Raw genomic sequence first — 13,916 nt, forward strand, 5'->3', positions numbered from 1 at the left:
AAAAGTTAAATAATGTTTTATTTTTGTAATAAAATGTTATTATTAAAAAAAATTATTATTTTACAATTATTATTTTATTTACCGATCAAATCGAATATTCTTTAAAATTCTAAAACATTTTAGATATCTGAGTCACCGAACATCTAGGTGGCTAAAGATCAAATGGATACAAATGCTTCCAAATACTCAGATATCCGATCTGTGCCCACCCTTATTTACAGATACAATTTTTTTTATATAAAAAATGACTAATGTCAAGGTCTTTTTTATTTAAATTAATTTTAATTTTATCTTTCATGTATTATTTTGAATAAAATGTTATTTAACAATAACTTTATATATTTATCAACTATTTTTATATACTTTTTACATACACATATATGTACACCTTGATGTGAATAATTTGTAACTAAGTATTCATTGAAACTAAAGTATCTTGATGTGAGTACCTTATAATTAAGTATTCACTACAAGTTAACGAATTTAAAACATGTATCCTTAGAGTGCAGCAGGGACACCCTTAAAGGAGAGTGAGCCATGCCTTTAAGAAGGGCCTTATCGCAAAAAGTAATAATGTTCGTATGTAAGAGTCTATTGATGTTTGAGAATGTATTAAACATTTAGAGTGGATAGGCAAGAAAAATCGAAAACGAAGAATATCTCCTGGGTCAAACGGTCAAAGATAATCACGTGTGCCGGTGTGCGTTGGCCTTTCACCACCGACACCGTCCTTTGACGTCGGCACGAACCAACACCGCACAGCACTGATTCTCTCAACTTGACCTTCGAGCTAACCGTTTAGGCAAATATTTTATTTATGGTTTACTTATTTTTTTTTTACAATTCATCTTATAGTGATTATAGAAATCACCGAACCTTAAATAAAGTAATTAATCATCGTGTCTGAATGTCTCCATATATTAACAGTGTTTATGTTGACAAAAAAAACAGTGTTTATAGCTTTTGGTTTTACTTTGCAACTTGTCTAGTTAATGACACTATAACCCCCCTAGGCTAAATCCTACCAATAGATATCTTAGTTAATTGAAGTTTATTGGGCTCGTTTAAGTTTTGATAACAACACTTAACACTTCAATTGCATGTCGACGAAATTAAATATCTCCCAAGTTGCAGAAGTTTCATCGTCCACTACTTTTTTATTGTTTCTAAAATAAATGATTTTAAATTCATAAATAGTTTTGAAAAATAGTTCAAAAGCGTATTTTATTAATTAATAATGATAAATTGTAAACTATTAACAAAATTTATCAAAATTATCAACAATTTGAAGTTACTGAAAATCATTAATTATCAAATAATATAATTTAATCATATTTTTAATTCGTGAAAGTATGAAAAATTTATTAATTTGAAATAGAGGGAGGAAATATACATACACTAATACAGTGTTCAATTTGTATAAATTTGTTCATATTGACCTGAATCACCAAAACCCAATTTTCTTCTGTTATTATAGCTCAACTTTATAATATTTAGTTATTTGTCTATTTTATATATAGAAAAGTGCATGTTTTCCTTCACATTCACACGGCAAGAAAGAGAGAAACCGACTCTTTGATTTGGCGGCGCTGAATAAAAAAAAGTGTACACAGCAAAAATATTTGTATATCTATCAGCTTAACTCCTCTATCTTAAAAACATCTTGTAAAATCTCTGTTTTTCTTTCTCACCTCTCTGTTTTTCCTCTCTCTCTACAGAGTTTTCTTTATCTCTAAGAAAAACATTTTTTTAAAAAAAAATTCAGGGATTATAAGGTTTAAGTTTCAGAAGAGGTTTATTAGAACGAGAGATTTTTTTTATGTGCACCTTAAAAGTGGCAAACCAGGAAGATAACGTTGGTAAAAAAGCCGAGCCGACCACTCGAGAAGATGATCACCGGACGTTATCAGACATGGATCAATGGTTTTACTTATTCCCGGCCGAAGACAGCCACCTCCATCACCGTGATAACGCTCTTACGCCTCCGTCATCGTCTCTTATGCCCAGTTTTAGCAGAGAGATGGAGATGTCTGCGATCGTCTCTGCTTTGACACATGTCGTCTCTGGAAATGTTCCTCCTCATCAATTCGTTGGCGGTGGAGAAGGTACTTCGAATTCCTCCTCGTCCTCCGGGCAGAAGAGGAGGAGGGAGGTTGAGGAAGGTGGCGGTGGAGGTAAATCAGTCAAGGCAGCTAATACTTTGACGGTTGATCAATATTTCTCCGGAGGCAATTCTAGTTCGAGAGGTAACTATTGCTGTTTTATTTTAAAACATGTCATCCGGCTACGATATTAATACAAACTACTATGCATGTTTTAAAACAAATCCGTATAAGATCATTTCTTTCAAATCTTTAGTTTGTTTTCTTTCAAAAATTATGGTAAACTTATTCATATTATATAGATTATATAAGGTTATTTCACACATAACAAACAATTACTGTTTTATTTCTAATTAACGTATTAGTTTTTTGTATTTGATAATTAATGAATTAAGAGACTAATAATAAAACGTGAAAAAAATTCACGAATATATGACTGAAAATATAAACTGAAAATAAAACAAAATTTAAAATACAGAACTGCAATTAATATTGTAGTTTATATTTTAAATTTTAAAAAATCTGGATAAGAATAAGATTAACAAATTATTAATCCATGCAAATAAGTAAGAAAAGCGTTGACAACATATTTTAAAATACTAACAAATAACGAAAGTGTACTTGATTATCCTAAGACATATATACTTTAGAATTATAATAAAAAGGTCAATGTATTTATTTAACAAAATGATGATATGATTATATGCCAAAGGCCCCAAAAGAATCTATCTCCCTCCATTTGCCTCAAGGGTCGTTTTCCACTTGCTTTACTTTTTACTACTTGTTCATTGCTCTTTGTGGCCTCATCACTTTCTCATAATCATCAACTCTTATAAGGACTTTCTTTTATAATAACATTATTCGAGACATTCAATTTTATTTTATACTACTGCTTATTTTATACGTTTGTTTGTTTGCAGTGAGAGAAGCTTCGAGCAACATGTCAGGTTCAGGCCCAACATATGAGTACACAACTACAACAACTACTAACACCGAAACGTCGTCGTTAAATGGGGACCAACAACCTCGAAGAAGATACAGAGGAGTGAGACAAAGACCGTGGGGAAAATGGGCGGCTGAAATTCGAGATCCTTTCAAAGCTGCTAGAGTTTGGCTCGGTACGTTCGACAACGCTGAATCAGCTGCAAGAGCTTACGATGAAGCTGCTCTTCGGTTCAGAGGCAACAAAGCCAAACTCAACTTCCCTGAAAACGTCAAACTCGTTAGACCCGCTACAACACAATCTGTACAGCAAACAACTGCTGTTCAGACACCAACACAGTTCAGGAACTCGACTTCTACCAGTACTCTTTTGCCCCTAAGACCTGCCGTTGACTCTCAGCCGTTGATTCAACCGTATAACTTGAGTTACTCAGAGATGGCTCGCCACCAACAACAGTTTCAGCAACATAATCAACAAACTATGGATTTGTACGATCAAATGTCGTTTCCGTTGCGTTTTGGTTACACCGGAGACTCAATGATGCAATCCACTTCGTCATCATCTTCTCATTCTCGTCCTCTGTTTTCTCCAGCAGCGGTTCAACCGAGTGAAACCGGTTATCTCCAGGACATACAATGGTCACCAGACAAGACAAGTAATCATAATTACAATAATAGTTCATCCTCCTAATGGAATTGCTTCATTTCCTTTTCTTTTAACTATATAGAGCTAAATAGAAAAGAGAATGATCATTGCTTGTTGTAGGGTTTAGGTTTAGGTTTGTATTGCTTCTTTCTGCCTTGCATGTTTTTCCTGTTTTTTTCAACATTTTATCTTCTTTTTTTTTTTGCATAATAATAAATTTGTTGTAAAAAGTAAGAAGAGTTTTTTTTAACTCTGTTATCTGAACCAAACAAATACAACAAAAGTTAAATGAAGAATTTTTAGGACAGAACCTGAAAGATTCTTTCCAATATGAGGGTGTGTGGCTAACGGTTTCTCAAGCTCTTAGTGCCAGCTTTATGAATCATAGTTTCTTTGTGAATTTGGTGACAACTCTTCTCACCAAGATCTAAAAGCTTCTCCAAGTTTGATGCCCATGACTTTAGAATTTCGTTGCTATCTTTAACGATCAGACTATTCCTGATGGTCTGACGATTTTTGATATCACACAACCATCTCTGATAGATGCTTCTCTGCTTCCTGAAATATAATGAACCAATATGAAGAAATTTTTTCAAACATATAGCTGGTTACATTTAGATTGGTGTTCAAACTTATATGCCTCAATGTTGGGCATAAAAGTAAAATCTGCTTTAGCTCCAACAATGTTGGTATATCAGCTGGAGCCGCTTCTACAATGTTCTCATCTTCCTTAGTTTCTTTTTATCTTTGGTGGTACCTGCGTTAAATACACTCAGAATCAATAGATCTCTAGCATCTTCCTAGATAGGATTTGTGCACGGTCGATCCAAGCACAAGCGGACCTTGAGGAGTTCAGATCACTAACAATTAGCACCAGCAAAGTACAAACAAAACACATAGCCAAGGATTTGGAGAAAATAACACAAGGTCTTACTTGTTCAAGGACGAATTCAATCTTCTCAGTTTTTGCCATAGTACCAGTTCGTTCGCAATCAAATTACACGGATCAACTAAGAAAAAGATTTCGAGATAATACGTTTATTTAATGGGTCGATATTACGTTTACTTAACGGGCTGAGATAATATGTTTATTTAATGGGCCGAGATAATATGTATTTTTGGTTATAGCCTACTAGGTTCCACATGAGTTTGTTGATTTACTTTGTTCGTTTTCGATATGATGTCTATTTCATACATAACACATGAATTTATTGCGTTTTGCATCTCAGTTTGTCATGTGAAAAAAGTATTGATGATCACTAGAATCATCGAATTTGGGATATAAAGTGAGTCTCGTGAATTCTAACACGTTTATATGTGCATTGGTGGACGAGTATTCTCTAGATCTCTGATATTATTTTCATACAAGGCTTATTCATTAGAAAGTTGTTTATATTAGTATTTTTTTTGTTTGTTGTTTGTTATATTATCCTTTTTGAATACCATAAAATTCGGGATCAAAGTCTGTAATCCTCTATGCCTAAAACCACAACATCATGTAATATTAATTCTGTCCAAACAATCAGTCAGACCAAAGACTTCTCACACAATGGGCATGATCAGTTACCGTTGAGCTAATGTTTTCATGTTGTTTGTTTCTTGTTGTTTGTATTAAAAATATAACAAAAAAATATAATATGTTTGGTATATTATTATAAATATTTGAGTTTATAGTATTATAAACGATGATCGATTCAATTATCAACACATATAATTATATAGACAATGTATCATTAAACTTAACATAAGATATTAAGAGTATATATAGTATATACACAAAATATGTATATCCATTGATTAGTTCAATATAAAAGAAGTATATTCATTGACATTCATTCACAAACCGAAACCCATGATATAACACACACACAAACTATGATTATTATACAGAATCGTTTGTATTTTTATGTTTATATAAACTCGATTATACTAAATTACATGTATACCAACTCGATTACTAATATTTTATAATTTTTATTCATAAAATATTTCAGTTCCCGATACTTGATAGTATTTCTGTTGAATATATTATATAAATCTCGGGATATCATAGAATCTTGGGATATCTCACAAGAAATTGATAAATTCATCACATGTGTTTATTAATTAGCGGTTGTGTATCGGTCTTTTCTTGTTCGCACTATTATAATCCATATCCACCAATCCATAACCATCATTTCCTCCGTCTTGCCTTGAGTTCTGAGTCTCCGGCTCCTTCTCCACAACCAATAGCTTTCTATTCCTCACGATTTCTCCCGTGTTTTGTGCTAAAAAGCAAAAGAAAAAATCAATATTATATACTATTTTTTTGGTAATACATATTATTATTAGAAAAAATTCATTCGAGTTTGTGTATAAAATATTGATCGCAGTTACTTCATAAATATTATAAACTCCTGATATGCATCTGTGTGTCGTATTCGCTATAAATTTACCTTGAGCAGGAGAATACATTAAGATGATGAGAAGAAATGCCAGGAGGAGTTGCTTGTAATAAACCCTAACTGCCATTTTTAGAAGTGACTTAGTTTATTTCTCTCTGGCTATATGTTTTTTATTGAACCTTTTTGTGTTTATATATACAAGATGAAAGATTCTGTGATGAGCTTATGGTCCCATATATTATATCAGAATTTAAGAACGTTTTGGAAGTTATTGAGACATATGGGTCTAAGGACATGACGTCGATATTTATGTGTCTTCCCACTAACATAATTTTATATTTACCTTTTTTAAAAAAAAACATAATTATATATTTAAAATGACTTCACGGTTGATTGTTAAACTATTTTTTGCTTTAACACGTTTGAACAGTCAAATTATTTAAATTATCAAATTATTCAAGTGACTTTACGGTTGATTGTTAAACTTTTTTCTTTCTCTTTAAATTTTCTCTACAATGTTGTTTTCATTAACAAGACTAGGAGAAATTATAGCAAGAGGTTATATTGAGTAAGAGGGAAATCAACAGTTTAGTTATAATTATACTAGCTAGGTACGTGTAATCTATACTATTATTTGCGAAGTAAATTTTTAGAATCGAGCTCTCACGTTGAAAGTTAGAGCGGTTAATATCTATATTACCCTTAATGAATTTTATATATAATTAATTATATAATTAAAAATAAATTTTATTAATAATATTAACTTTTATTAAAAAAAAAAGATAATTCTTATATATTGGGTTGTTATCTGAAAACATATTTTTTAATTATAAGATTTAAAAATAAAATATAAAACAATTATAATAAATTAAGTAGTTAAAGTCAGTGTTATCCTTAATAAATTTTAATTAAACATATGTATTTAGTTAGATTTTTGTCATATATATATATATATAAATATGTTTGATTTAATTTTTTGAAAACATAATGATAAATTATTATGCTGGTTTTTGAATTAATAAAAAAAAACTAATAAATATTTGTAAATCGATTAAGTCCGCATATTCGGGCAAAACACCTAGTAAATTGATATAAACCATCCGCAATGAAAGCAGTTTACAAAAAAAATAAACCATCCAGAGTCTTTTTTTTTTCTTTTTGTCAAACAACTACTTGCATTACTTAGACCCGAAAGAGTTCAGTCTACAAATTCAAAACGAGCAAGGCCTGATCTTGCCAAACAACCATCCAAAGTCTATAACCATATTCTTGGTCAAAAAAGAAAAAAAAGTCTTAACCATATTTTAGTGCTAAATTATAACAGTGAGATAAAATTCGAGGAGATGCTAGCTAGGACCGAGTGGTCCTTTGATCAAATGGAGATATTGAAAAATTGTGGTCCTTTAAAGGAACACGATTTATCAGAACATTCAAAACAAATGAAATTTACGTCCAATATTGTTTATACATACAAACACATATGTTTCACGTAGTCAACGCATGGACGAAGAGAGATATTGGTAATCTGACATCAAGAGGGTTAGCTAGAAATCTAGCATGTTATATTTGATGATAAAATTTTATGAAGGCCATCTTGTTTTATCTATAATGCATGTAATATACATCAGTTTTACAGGATTTGAAATTCATAGACAATACAAGGCATAAATACTAGTTTAGCCAGATCATGAATGGGATTCTCGTTGATAACGTGAGATTTACCTGATTCTATCATTTCGTTAAAATTAAAATAAATTGGACCACATTAGGGATGTGGATTGGAGTGTGGGGGTCGGGGACATGTTAGATAGAGTGTATAAATATAGCAAAAAGGACGTAAAGTTTGTAGAGTCATGTGTTTGAGGTGTTTCCCAGTAAACCATTCATTATTACAATTTATTTTCTTCAACTACAAAAGCTAAAATTTCCGACAAGAGTTGGCCTACTTTCATTTTCCATTTATTTTCAAACATATCATTCTATTTTTTCTAAAAAAATTATTGACATATAATTCCACGTGAATGAATATGATACATCGTTTTTTTCTAAAGTTAGTTGAAGAAAAATTGACAATTCTAGTATAATAATAGTATAGTGATCCGATTTGATCAATGCAATATATGGACTTAAAAAGTTTGAACTTTATTTGATATTATGACTCGTTTTGAGTTCTATCCCATGAAATAAATGGATAAATGACCTGATATTATTATTTGTGGACCTAATTTTAAGAAATTCTCTGTGACATTATTTCCAAGACTTTATAATTTTTATTATTGCCAGTTTCATATGATTAGGTAGATTAGACTTTTACGTTTGAAAAGATCGGGAACTTTTTTTTTCTTTTATTGAAAAGTCCAGAAACTAGCCACAATGTCATGTACCAAGAACCAGTGACAATCTCTAGACAACACCTACTGATGAATGTTTTGTTAGTACAGAGAAGAAAGTCATGACCAAAGAAAGAAGTGTGTGTTTCTCTAATTTTTGGTTTTAGCTATCTCCGAAGATTTTCAAACACTTATCGGTTTTACATAGAAACACGTAGTTTCACGGAGATCGACATCAAAGCAATGTGTTATACAGACATGTTGAACTGAGATAGGGACCATGAGAGCACATGGAAGGTTTGGTCCCATTTGGTATAATCAGTCTTTGTCTCTCTTTCATCACCGTTAACAAGTCTACATTTATGTCTTGATAGCTTTGACAAGACATGAAATGAATCATACCAAAATCACTATCGAAGATTTTACCTATCCATATATGTTACGGGCCAATTTCATTTTTCTCCAATGCCTATCAGAGATTAAGCAATTGTTTGTGTATTACATAAGACAATACTAGAACAACTGAGACTTCACAATGGGATTTTTTTAATTGTTGCCAAATGAAACAGGATTTCAGTAAGGTAACCTCTGGCTTGTAGAGCTTGGATTGTGTTACCGGACTCAGCCTCACAAGTTGAATTCCTCGAGGGTTCTTCGAGCAAAACTTGAGAGACCATTTGGTTGTTTCAGAACTTTCTCTTTGTTACAATCATATATAGTGTTGTGTTATATATGTGACTTGGAGGAAAATAAGCTGTTAAAGTATTATAGGTTTGGTAGAACGAATTGGTGTTGTTGATAAAACTCTTGCATGGGTAAGGTTTTGTAAAAGCAAATACATGTAACTTTAAGATCAAATTCAAGATCTTTGGACTTGTAGAAGCTAGAAGAATAAATGATTGGAATCTCATGAGCAGATCCATGGGAGGATAATCAAATCCGAATAGCAATTATGTAACATAATCAAGAAATAGGAGACTGATTCAAAGGAAAGAACCTTCAAGTAGCTGATTCTGCATGGCGTATGCTAAGAGATGCAAGTTTAATAATGAGTTTAGATTTTAATTAGCATTATATTTTTTTTTTGTCAACAACCCACTCTATCAAGTCAAGTTATGTTCGATAGTAACGATGCTTCTGGACACGCCCCCATCCGAACCTGTCTAACTTATGTTGAAAAATAAAATGTCTCGTTGTCTGACTTCTTTAGCTAGCTCACTCATTGAACTAACATTTTGGTTTAACATTCCTAGGATTCACAATAAACAAAGAGCTAACCTTTTGTTTTAAATATGTAGATATAGATAAACATGATGCTAGATTCGATTTTACATATCGATGTACCACCGTAATAAAAAAAATATTTTGCGACCAACATCCATGTTAAATAATGCTAATTTAAGAGAGGTTTAATTCTTTTTTGACATCAAGAGGATTTAATCTTTAAAAAGGAAAATTCGACCAATTTTTTTTTCTTTTTTTAATAAAGTTCGACCAATTTTATACAGCGACATATTCTCTTAACCAAAAACAAAATAATTAACTGATTACAAGTGTCCGGCAAAAGACATCTATATTCACTCGTGGTTCTTCCTAAAAATAGAAACTTATGTGAAGCTAAAATTCCTCACTAGCAACCTAAAAACACTCTTATTACAACATTACAAACGACCACCCAAAGACACGAAAAAAAAAATTCCCCGACTGTTAGAAAAGACAACAATCAATCAAACATAAAAAAAAACCATCTTCGAGCTACATCAAACATACCTAATCTCACTCATCACCACTTTCTCAATATGGCCGGAAGAGCAATGATGCTCGTTAATGTCGGAACAGTTATAATGACCACTTTGACCCTGGCTAGCTTGGTCAGAGGCTTCGGTGTGAACTGGGGCAATATCGCATCGCATCCACTGAATCCTGATATTGTTGTTAGGATGCTTAAAGACAACAAGATCAATAAAGTAAAGCTTTTTGACGCTCATTCATGGACGATGAATACTTTGGCCGGTACGGGCATGGAGGTTATGGTCGGAATCCCTAATAACCTTCTTGAAAGTCTTGCCGAAGATTACGAAAATGCTAAAGATTGGGTCAAAGAAAATGTCACGGCTTACATGCGTAAGGGTGGCGTCAACATCAAGTAACCCTACAAAACTTTAATGATCATATTCAAATATTCAATTAGGCGATAAGTGGATTGACTAAAGTCCATTATATGATCGCTATTTATAGGTACGTGGCCGTGGGGAACGAGCCGTTTTTGTCAGCATACAACGGATCGTTCTTGGAGACAACGTTTCCAGCATTAAAGAACATTCACAAGGCGTTAAAAGAAGCTGGACATACTGATAAAATGAAAGCCACGATCCCACAGAACGCTGAAGTTTACCAATCAGCTAATGATAAGCCATCAGAAGGAGATTTTAGAAGCGATGTAAAGAAAACGATGCTCGACATAGTCAACTTCTTCCACGATAATGATTTACCTTTCACAGTCAACATTTACCCTTTTCTTAGTCTTTACCTAAACGAACATTTTCCCGTTGAATTTGCTTTTTTCGACGGTAAAGGCGAGTCAATTCCTGATAAAGGTAAGAACTACGATAACGTGTTTGATGCGAATTACGATACGCTTGTTTACTCGTTGAAGAAAGCCGGGATTAAAGATATGAAGATTATCATTGGGGAGGTAACTTGATAAGCAAGTTATTGTTTATTATGTATAATATTTTAAAAAAATCGTTAGACAGTGATTAGACGCTTTATTCGAGATTTTCGTTTACGACAACTATACCGACTTAAAAAATATATATATATTTTAGAAAAATCGGTTCGTTCATAGTCAATTTGTCGGCTAGGCATTTAGTTTTTTATGTCATTTTAAAGACCAATTCCTAGAACACTCATTATGTATGAATATCACAGATATTGAAATAGTTTATTGAATTTGGTTATCTTTTACAGATTGGGTGGCCAACGGATGGTCATAAACATGCGACGCCAAAGCTAGCAGAGAAATTCTATGCAGGTCTTATGAAAAGACTTGCTGAAGAGGAAGGGACTCCATTGAGGCCTGAGAGATTAGAAGTTTATCTCTTCGGTTTCCTCGACGAGGACATGAAGAGTATTATGCCTGGACCATTCGAGAGACATTGGGGAATATTTAGGTAATATAAAAACGTCTCTCTTCATATCTAACACTCTAAAACTAGATTTCTTGATCGACAAGTCACCTTCTTATTGTTTTTAACGTTTTATGACATAGACATTCATATGATGTGGTAAGAGCTATTTATATCAAGTTTCAAAGTTTTGCTCTCCTGAACTGGATTTGTCAGATACTAATAGTATAATACTGTGCATGTGTTATTAAAACCAATTCTTAGCGTTTATACATTTTGGATAAGATTTTTTAGTATTTTGATGTCTTTTTTTTGTTCTATTATTTGACTTTTCGAGTTTTATTATTCACCTCAAATTATTATCATACCAATATTTTCACGTAATAACTACTAACTTATTACGACTCATAATGTTCGTCTTTTATTGTCCTTGGTTACGTTACATACTATATGTGCACATATAAGCATAATTGGGTAAAACAAAACATCAGTCATTGACATTTCTAGTTGTTTCTAATATTTGTCCACCAGATACGATGGAACACCTAAGTTTATGCTAGATTTCACTGGAAAAGGACGCAAGATCGTACCCGTGGCAGCGAAAGGTGTGAAATACTTAGATAAACAATGGTGCATAGTGAACAAAGACACGATCAATCTAGATAAGGTTGCTCCGGACCTAGAGTATGCATGTTACCACGGTGACTGCACTGCGATGAAGGGTGATTCAAGATGTAGTAAGCTAGACAGAATCCAAAACATATCATACGCATTTAACATGTATTATCAGATTCAGGGTCAAGACGTTAGGGCTTGTGATTTCAAAGGAACTGCTAGGATTACTAAGGACAATGCGACTGTGGGAAGTTGCTTGTTCCCTATCCAGATCGTAAGTGGAAGTGACGACTTCAGGATCAGCTTTGTGTTCGGAAGATTCTTTGTCGTTGGACTTGTTCTTCTGGGATTAATAGCAACTATATAATTTGTTCTCTTTACTGATTTTTTTTTTGTTGCAATTTTGGGGAATTAATTCCATACCGGTTAATTGTTATTTGTTGTTCGTCTGATAACATTTGAATTAGTACTTCTATATATGTGTTTTATAAATCGATATATATAGTCAAATGATCATATACTCGTTTATAGGAAGTGGAATGAAATAATCAGTTTAAAAAATCATATACTCATTTATAGTTATTTTTCGTTTAAATTTCAATTTCATTTGTACATATATACATATGTTCATTATATCAATGTAAACTCAAGTGTTCAATCATATCATCATTCCACAAACTTTATGGTGATTAAAAAAAAACTGTTTCTCCATCCTATCATCAACTCTGATGCGTTACGTATAACAAAGCCACACCACATGATTCTTTTTGTCATCTGAAATATTATTATTACTAGGTTAAGATCCGCGCCTTGCGCGGAATGAACGTTATATATATAAATTATTTTACATATTATATGTTTCTAATCTATTATGAAATAATAAATATATATTAAATAATTAAAAAGTCAGTAATTATTATCTATATAATTAAGTTGGTGCGAACATATAAATAAATTTTATTAATCCAAAAGAATATTTTTTTCTATTTGATATGGTATATAATTAAATTTAAATGATAGTAACATATATATATATATATATATAGTATATTTTAATATTAATATTTATTAAATGATGCTTTTTGCTCATGTTTTTTTATCATTTGTATCTGTTATAGCAAAAAATTTAAATTACTGATAACAAAATTTTCATTGTGGAATTAATAGTTTAAGTAATTTATAACATTTTTTAAAATTAATTTGTCAATAGTTTTTCAAAATTTAAAAATTGTTCAAAGCAAATTCAAAATTAAGATATTTATTTATTTTCTTATATGACATATAATTTAATTTAAAATGATATATATGTACATATATATTTTTATATATTTTTTATTTTTAATACTTATTAAAAGAGACTTTCAACTTATATTAATTTCTTATTAATTTGTATCATGTCATAACAAAATTTTTAAACCATAGATCACAAAATTTAAATTTGAAACTTTTAATGGTTTTAGTAATTTATACTCGTTTTTAAAAATTTTAAATATAACATACAAAGAATTTTTTTTAATTTTTATTAAATGGTTACTATGATTGTTTAATTTATTTTAATAGTTTAAAATTAAACAAATATAATAAAAGATACACTTATTTTTATCAAATCCTTATTATTCAAAGTCATTAATTGTCATATATACTATAGCCATATTAGGTAATTTCGTAATTTTATTTATGGAAATAATAATGTATTTATGGTTAGTTTAATAAAAAGTTTATTATATATTTAGATGGACCAACCTATTTCTCTAAGGATTCTAAGAATC

General features: G+C 31.3%; 3 protein-coding genes across 6 annotated transcripts; 2 read left to right on the forward strand and 1 right to left on the reverse strand.

The window, feature by feature from the left end:
• The first annotated feature begins 481 nt into the window (after positions 1-481).
• On the forward strand, positions 482-5,553 carry LOC103855258 (ethylene-responsive transcription factor ABR1). The gene is made up of 2 exons (XM_009132224.3): positions 482-2,246; positions 3,023-5,553. Exons 1-2 carry the CDS (start codon positions 1,820-1,822, stop codon positions 3,733-3,735), a joined length of 1,140 nt encoding a protein of 379 aa, XP_009130472.1. The 5' UTR covers positions 482-1,819; the 3' UTR covers positions 3,736-5,553.
• LOC103855257 (root meristem growth factor 9-like) lies at positions 2,675-6,358 on the reverse strand. Of its 4 annotated transcripts, none has more exons than XR_004455421.1 (4): positions 6,126-6,358; positions 4,625-5,957; positions 3,405-4,447; positions 2,675-3,307 (listed from the first exon to the last, which is right to left on the reverse strand). XR_004455421.1 is itself a non-coding variant. In XM_009132223.2 (2 exons), the coding sequence occupies exons 1-2, from the start codon at positions 6,199-6,201 to the stop codon at positions 5,797-5,799; spliced, it is 237 nt and encodes a 78-aa protein (XP_009130471.1). In that variant the 5' UTR covers positions 6,202-6,245; the 3' UTR covers positions 5,645-5,796. The 4 variants fall into 4 exon arrangements, 1 of the variants encoding a protein (XP_009130471.1); XR_004455419.1 differs by having other exon boundaries at positions 3,405-4,532; XR_004455418.1 differs by having other exon boundaries at positions 3,405-5,957.
• A 243-nt stretch (positions 6,359-6,601) lies between these two features.
• On the forward strand, positions 6,602-12,639 carry LOC103855259 (glucan endo-1,3-beta-glucosidase 8-like). Its single transcript, XM_009132225.3, has 4 exons — positions 6,602-10,550; positions 10,643-11,099; positions 11,375-11,577; positions 12,064-12,639. Exons 1-4 carry the CDS (start codon positions 10,204-10,206, stop codon positions 12,512-12,514), a joined length of 1,458 nt encoding a protein of 485 aa, XP_009130473.1. The 5' UTR covers positions 6,602-10,203; the 3' UTR covers positions 12,515-12,639.
• Positions 12,640-13,916: the final 1,277 nt, after the last annotated feature.

Source organism: Brassica rapa, chromosome A02 (genome assembly GCF_000309985.2).
Source record: "Brassica rapa cultivar Chiifu-401-42 chromosome A02, CAAS_Brap_v3.01, whole genome shotgun sequence".
In the NCBI taxonomy this organism is placed as follows: domain Eukaryota; kingdom Viridiplantae; phylum Streptophyta; class Magnoliopsida; order Brassicales; family Brassicaceae; genus Brassica; species Brassica rapa.